A 7,920-nucleotide genomic window follows, 5' to 3' on the forward strand; every position below is an offset into this window, starting at 1 on the left:
TGGGTGGATAGATAGATGGATTAAGAAAATGATGATATTAGATGGAGAGATAGATGATTATTATATATGATATAATAGATCTATCTATCACATACACGTGTATTTATACTTAGAATGTTGTGTGTAATCTATAGAGTGGTTTTGATGTGCAGTGGCAAGAGGCGCATGCCTAGTGGCCGTCTCCAGGTGTAGCACCTGCACCAGCCTGGTGTCTGCTGGTCACTATAAGAGCAGCCACCAGTTACCAGCACCGCCCAGACTGCCAGATGAGCAGTAAATGCAACAAGCCACAGACAGCTGATGTCTGTCAAGCCTGTAGCCTGGAGTCTCGCGATACCCGGAGACGGCTGCTGCTGCGAGATCTAGGGCTCAGGTGTAAGAGGAGCATCTCATCCCAGTAGTAGGATGGAGCCAGACACATAAGTGAGACCGAGAGGCTGGAGGGAGGCACACTGTGTGGTCATCTGGAGATACAACATCAGCTGTGGCTGCGAGGACAAGAGGAGCGCAGCCTCTCCATCACAGGGAGCAGAATCGGGTTCTCTTCTCACTTTAAAGGAGTGTTTTTGGATTCCATGCAATTCTTTCAAGATGATGTCAATGAACAGCAAGCAGCCTCATTTTGCCATGCACCCGAGCTTACCTGAACACAAATACACCTCTCTACACTCCAGTTCGGAAGCAATAAGAAGAGCATGTTTGCCAACTCCACCGGTAAGTCACACCATGCCACTACTTGGATTCCATATCCTATGTGGTCAAGGAAATGCATTTTTTCTCAATTTCTTTGCACTTAAAACCTTCGTCTCCTTGTTACATGACATTTATGTGTACACATCAGCATGGCACATGCATACAAGTCACGTTTTTTCCCCATGTATCTTCTGCAATCAGTTGTTCATCAGTGATAATTTAAAGCACGATCTGAAAAGTCTCATGTTCCATCTACTTTTTCTAGAAAGGTTCCTAACTCGGCCTTAAAAAGAATTGTCTTGCAAGAACCTTTCTGCCACAATGTTCCACCTAAGGTTTAGCACACGTTTCTTTCTCCATCATCTTTTGTGTTAGGCTTCTTTACTTCTTTTCCAATTATTTGCTGGATGTTTGAATGACTTCCATCAATGTGTGACCTCTCCCTTATCCATTCATTTTGGCAGCTGCAGAGCAATATCTTCGCCAGTCTAGACGAGACCCTCCTTGCCCGTGCAGAAGCTTTAGCTGCGGTTGACATCGCAGTGTCCCAGGGCAAGACTCACCCTTTCAAGCCTGATGCCACCTACCACACGATGAGCAGCGTGCAGTGCTCCTCCAACTCCACCGTGCCGCTTGCTCATCACCACCATCACCATCATCACCATCACCACCAGGCTCTGGAGCCCGGAGACCTCTTGGATCATGTCACGTCCCCGTCTCTCACGCTCATGACCAGCGCAGGACATGAAGGAGTCGGAGGTGGTGGAGGAGGCGGAGGGGGAGGTGGTGGTGGAGGTGGAAGTGGCGGCGGAGGTTTAATTTCCACCTCAGCCCATCCGCATAGCCACATGCATGGCCTGAGCCACCTTTCCCACCAGGCGGCCATGAACATGACCTCTGCACTCCAACACCCTGGGCTTGTGGCTGCCCACCATGGACCTGGGGGGCAGGTGGCCTCAGCCGTTGGGGCAGCAGGTTTAGCCTCAATCTGCGATTCGGAAACTGACCCCAGGGAGCTAGAAGCCTTTGCAGAGAGGTTCAAGCAGAGGAGGATCAAATTGGGGGTAACTCAAGCGGACGTGGGCTCAGCTTTGGCTAACCTAAAGATCCCAGGGGTGGGATCCCTCAGCCAGAGCACCATCTGCAGGTTTGAGTCTCTTACCCTGTCCCACAACAACATGATCGCCCTTAAGCCCATTCTCCAAGCCTGGCTGGAGGAGGCGGAGGGGGCCCAGAGGGAAAAAATGAACAAACCAGAACTATTCAATGGGGGGGAAAAGAAACGTAAGAGGACTTCTATTGCTGCTCCAGAGAAAAGGTCTCTGGAAGCTTATTTCGCTGTTCAGCCCAGACCATCCTCGGAGAAGATAGCGGCCATTGCCGAAAAACTGGACCTCAAAAAGAACGTGGTGCGGGTTTGGTTCTGTAACCAGAGACAAAAACAGAAAAGAATGAAGTTTTCTGCAAATTACTAGCCCCCCACCCCCCTTAATATTTATGTATTTATTAATTTATGGTTTGAGTTTTAGCAGTTTACTTTGTCAGCCGGTTGGAGGGAGGACTCTAGTTAAACTTGAGATGATCTCCAAGAATGGGACATGAAAAGAAAACAAAACGTTATAATAAAAATAATTTAAAAAAAAAAAACATAAAAATAGTATATTTATTGCCGGGACCAATGGACAATATACAAACGAATACAAACTATGTTACAAATTAACAAATTAGGAAATCATCTGAATAAATCTAGATCTAATCTTGACATTCGATCAGAAAAGATGTCCAAGGACAAACTGTCCTGTTCAGGAAGGACAAGAAGTAGCTAAAAATGTTGGTGTCGGTGACCTTGTAAAATGAACAGTATTTTCTCAGCTCTGTTATGTGTTATTAACCCCTACTGTCCCTTTTCTGTTTTATGTTGCTGGTCTCTGTGAGGTCTAAAAAAATACAATATGCGGCTGGTAAAACCGCTTTAAGGCTTGATCTCCAAAGCTTATTCCTAAACACTTCTGAATTAGCGCTAACCAAAGCCTCTCCAGTTATCTCGCTGGAGGCTAATGCCCCTCAAAATATTTTACTAAAAGATCGATTTTACTACAAATTGTATCGCCTCTTATCATTTTCTATTTGACATCAATAATTCTAGAATGAGGTATTTGCCATTAGGAACTGAATAGACATAACGAATAAAAATAACATAATGTATACAGATAAAGGGCCTGCATGTTACAATTTATTCATTTTGTTTTAATCATTAAAATTGGGTATAAAAACTGATTTATTTGTTAAGAATTTGCACTATGTTATATCAGTATTTCAGACTAGAAATATATCTGTAACTCCAGAAGCTGGTTGTCCTGTGAGAACAGAATCTGTCTTTATATCAGTGTCCAAGGGGCCCCTTGTTTGAAGAAACCTTTTGTACAGTATGTGATTAAAAAACCCACTACAACCCAATCATCGCCCTAAGGTAACAAAATAAAAAGATGAAGTATGAGAAGTGGGGATTAGGGGATTTTAATCATTTTCTATTGTTTTCTGTTTCCAGTTTGCAGAGCAAACCTTCTATGCATTTAAACCCAAGCACTACATAGAGTAGTTTCTTGTAGACTTTTGTGCGTGCTGTGATTTCACTGTTTTTGGCTGTCTTCACCCACACCATTTAAAAAAAAATCTAGAAAAAAAAATCATTAATGTCCAGTAATTGTGTAATACAGAGCAAAATATTGTAAATAATTTATTTCATGCACAAGAGAATTAATAGTGTGTGATACCACCAGTATTAATATAAAACATTTTTCCAACTTCGTTATTTTTTGTACCTGTTTTAAATATGTTGATTTTTTGGTCATTAACCCATTACGTTCTGTTGTTATGAACCAGCTGCAATAGGAAGATGTGCAACAGTGACAAGCTAACTGTAAATAAATGTAAAGTTCTAAACATAATATGCTTCCAATTCTTTGAGGTTTTCTTTTCATTTCAATTTTTAGCCTTAAGAACAACACTTTAAAAAGTACAAAGTAATACAGACAAATATGCATTTATTTTATGTATTTATTGCTAATTGTCTTCATTATTTTCTTCTAGGACTCTTTTTACAGTAATTACAGGAATAGATAACATTTTGTACAGTAACGATACTGAAACTTAGAATTAATCTGTTATAGATTCGTAATAGGAAAATAATTCTGGGCTTTTTAATAGCATTTTAAAAACTAAATGCGTTTGCTAATATTTCCTTTGAGCTGAACAAAAATTATTTTAATAGAGTCAAACTCTTGCCCTAAGAAGTTACTGGCTGGAGGTTCATTAAGTGCTGTAGGATGCCACCTACTGCTTCCAGTGATCAAAGAAGCTTTTTTTTCGGGTGAACTTATATTAAAAACATGGCAAATTGAAGAATTAAGAAAAAGAGTCAACTCAGTAATAAAAATTAAAATCGATATACTACATTAATAGTGTTCAAAGTAGTCCTTGGCTATGCAGAGAAAAATCTAATTGGTATTAATAACTATTAACTATTAAGTATTAAAGATGATTGGAACTTAAAATTGGAATTAGATCCATGCGCCGACAGCGAGTGGGTTAAAACACTCGCTTCATTTTCTTAGTTCTGAGGAAAAGATCTTTAACCCATATATCTTTTCTATAACTAGAAATGCTATTTTTTATATAAAAACTGTTGGCGAGTAATATCCTGCAATTGTTAAATGAGGGGGTATTATTACTATTATTATTATTATTATTATTATTATTATTAATAATAATAATAATTTATTTAATGTGTTACTGATCCTCATGCACAAACTCTTACAATAAAAAATATGCAGCCCAATTAGCCTGGATTCTAATTAGAATCTAAGATATTTATTCTTATTTCTTTCAATGTCAGAAAACTTTTGAAACACGATGACACATAAAAAATAAAGTACTTAAGAGATACATTTAAAAAGTATTTTTATTTTTTTTTTACAAATTGAAATTAAAGGCCTTTATGTTCCATAAAAAGTCGGAAAATAATCATGATTAGAATTCAAATAATAGTTCTTCATCGGAATTGGAAGGGATTGGAAGGGAAGTCTGCAGCTTTCACTGGTTTGCCAATAGCTCTCACCTTAGATTAGAGAGTCATAAATGTGTAACAAGCACTTACCACCATGATATTATTGATTTAGCTTCCCAGTGATATTAATACTTTCTCTACTCATTCAACAAGTGCAGTAATCTGATGGGAAAAAAATACCCAGAAAAATACCCCCTGCCTCTTCTGTATGTATTTCTAAATGCTTTGTAACCAATTGTACAGCGCTGTGGTATATGATAGCGCTATATAAATCAGTAAATAATAAGTACCTTTGGTCTATTTTTTTTTCTCCTTTTAAAATCCGTGATTTTTTAATTATAACTTAAAAAAATAATATTAGCCTTGTGATCTTAGTACATTATTAATTGGCCGTATTTAGATTATGTGTTGGATATAAAAATATAATATATCCCTATAAAGCTCCCTAAACGCATAATTTGATATATTTTCATTCTATCTAGTTACGTATTTTCACTGGTACATAGAAGTTTACGGATGTATATTTTACAATATTCAATATGACTGAAATGTGACAAAACTGGATTTTTTTAGACGGAAACTTGCAGCTCTGGACCACAAGTTACTAATTACGTGCATTTCAAGTGAATGCTGTAAATACAATTACACAGCCGCATTTAATAATTCATGGGCTGAGATTTGGAAAATTAATAAAATGAATTATAACAAGAGGCTAATTAAAAACTTTAGTAATTGTTGTCAAGACAGCAGAATGGGAGGAGTGGTACACAAAAATGTATTTATTCCCTTAAACATTTTTCTAAAGATCAATGATCCTGATTTATTTCCAGCAGATCACTAGTATTATTATAACAGCTCTGTCAAGGGTGGAGTGGATGTAAGTAATATTTACATGACAGGTTCATACAATCATGTCATTCAGTTAAATACACCAGGATATTAAATACATATACAGGACATTATATATGTGTGTGTGTGTGTATGTATGTAAAAAATACACAGGCATACATATAATATATATACATAATTACATATATATATATATATATATATATATATATATATACATACATATACATTAACACATATAAAAAGCATATATATAAAATGTCTTGAATCAACTAGCATTTGAATAAATTATTGTGCGCATATATATATATATATATATATATATATATATATATATATATATATATATATATATATATATATATATATATATATATACCTTTCCTGTATTTTTTTTAATGTATACTGCCTTCAGTACTAACCAACTAAATATATATTTTTTTATATTTTTATATACATGGAAATCTACAATCAGGTGTACACATTATAAAGATATATACTGTGTATATATATATATATATATATATATATATATATATATGTATATATATATATATATATATATATATATGTATATATATATATATATACATATATATGTATATATATATATATATATATATATATATATTCTCTCCCTCTATATATATAGAATTGTAATTCTATACTATTACAATTGTAATAGTATATGTAATTCTGTCTCTAGATTTCTATGTATCTCTATACCTATTACGTAACCCTATGATGTAAATATGTATAGTATACTTCAGACACAAAAGCTTAAGGTTTCTTTTTTTTTTTTTTTTAAGAATCCGTGCTTAAAACACAAAGCCCTGGCTTTTTCCAGCTTCAACATAATGTATACAAAGTTTTGTACACATTGATCAGAATAAAACAAAATGTTGACAGCATCCAACAGTGGAAATTCACTTACAGCAGACTCTTTCCTTTTACTGAAGTGTTGACAATAAACATTTAATGAAGGCAGAGACTTAGATGTCTCCAGACAGTGTCAGAATCCTTTAACAGGACCATTAGTATGGCTTTCTGTAACATTATAAAAAAAAATACAAAAAAAGCAAACCAAATACACTGTTTGTTGGTATATTTTAGCCTTTTTTGTTTCTTCTGACATACTTTTGCATTTAGGAGAAATTTGCTCATTGCAGATCACTGGCTCTTCAAAAATGTTAAATACAGTTAATGCAATATTAATCGTCCTTTGGTGATATAAAATGCAATATTTTCTGCCTGCTATCGAGCTGTTCTAGCAGAAGAGCTGATGAAACCAGTCACAGCTGAATAGTGGAGAGAAAAGCCTTATATTTATTGCTTTTGTTTGGCTTTTGGCTACAGACACAGGAACATTGTAATGGGGTAAGGACATTTATTTTATCTGTAATCTATTGCGGCTAGAACACGAGTGGCAGATGGGGTTTGGTGTTATATTCAAAGAGTCATTTAGAGCAAATCCTAATAACTAATAATGATTTATGTTAATTTCGTTCACCTAGGCGACTTTATTAAAGAGGCATTATGCAATGGAGAGCCCATCGAGGTAAAAGCTTGGCTTTTTTTTGGTAGCATAATCTTAACCTTGTTTACTCTGGGATTTAAATCACCCTGATGGATTTCCGTAAATATTTTTTTTCTTTTTATTTTATGTATATCTATATCTATATATATATATATATATATATATATATATATATATATATATATATATATATAGATAGATAGATATGTGTGTGTTTGTCAAATAAACCCGGGGCATTGCAATTTAGAAGCTGAATATGCAGAAGGGCTCTCTATATAATGAAAAAAACGGGGATGCGGGGTTTTTTTTGTTCTATAAAATGAAATGGGTCACGGTGCATTTCGTAGATCTAAATAGAAAAGTTAAGACTCTGAATTCATTTCTGATTAGAATGTTTTGTGGCCCCCCCAAAGTGCGAGCGTTCTCCAAAAAAAAATACATTGCGAGCGGTAAATAATTCGAATGTTTCATACCGCAAGCAAATTTTTTAAAAAAACAACAAACAAAAAAACCCTCTTATTAATTCACTTGCACAGGTTATATCGTCTGCCTACAGGCATTCTCTCTGAAAGTAAAAATAAGGACAACCCTATCAAAGCACCTTATTAACACTATTTTCTGGGGATCAGAGGTGAAATCTCCTCTGCTTAGTAGTGCTAAGTAGTGACAAAGTAGATCATTGAAAGCTAAAAGGCATTTAACATTTAAAAAAAACATAACTCCATCCCAGTAATTAGTTGACTAAAACGGTTAATATACTAATTAATTACTGTTA

General features: G+C 35.2%; 1 protein-coding gene across 1 annotated transcript; it reads left to right on the forward strand.

The window, feature by feature from the left end:
- The first annotated feature begins 369 nt into the window (after nucleotides 1–369).
- On the forward strand, nucleotides 370–3,641 carry POU4F1 (POU class 4 homeobox 1). The gene is made up of 2 exons (XM_053455385.1): nucleotides 370–714; nucleotides 1,158–3,641. Exons 1-2 carry the CDS (start codon nucleotides 592–594, stop codon nucleotides 2,166–2,168), a joined length of 1,134 nt encoding a protein of 377 aa, XP_053311360.1. The 5' UTR covers nucleotides 370–591; the 3' UTR covers nucleotides 2,169–3,641.
- The last annotated feature ends 4,279 nt before the right edge of the window (nucleotides 3,642–7,920 follow it).

Source organism: Spea bombifrons, chromosome 2 (genome assembly GCF_027358695.1).
Source record: "Spea bombifrons isolate aSpeBom1 chromosome 2, aSpeBom1.2.pri, whole genome shotgun sequence".
Lineage (NCBI taxonomy): Eukaryota > Metazoa > Chordata > Amphibia > Anura > Pelobatidae > Spea > Spea bombifrons.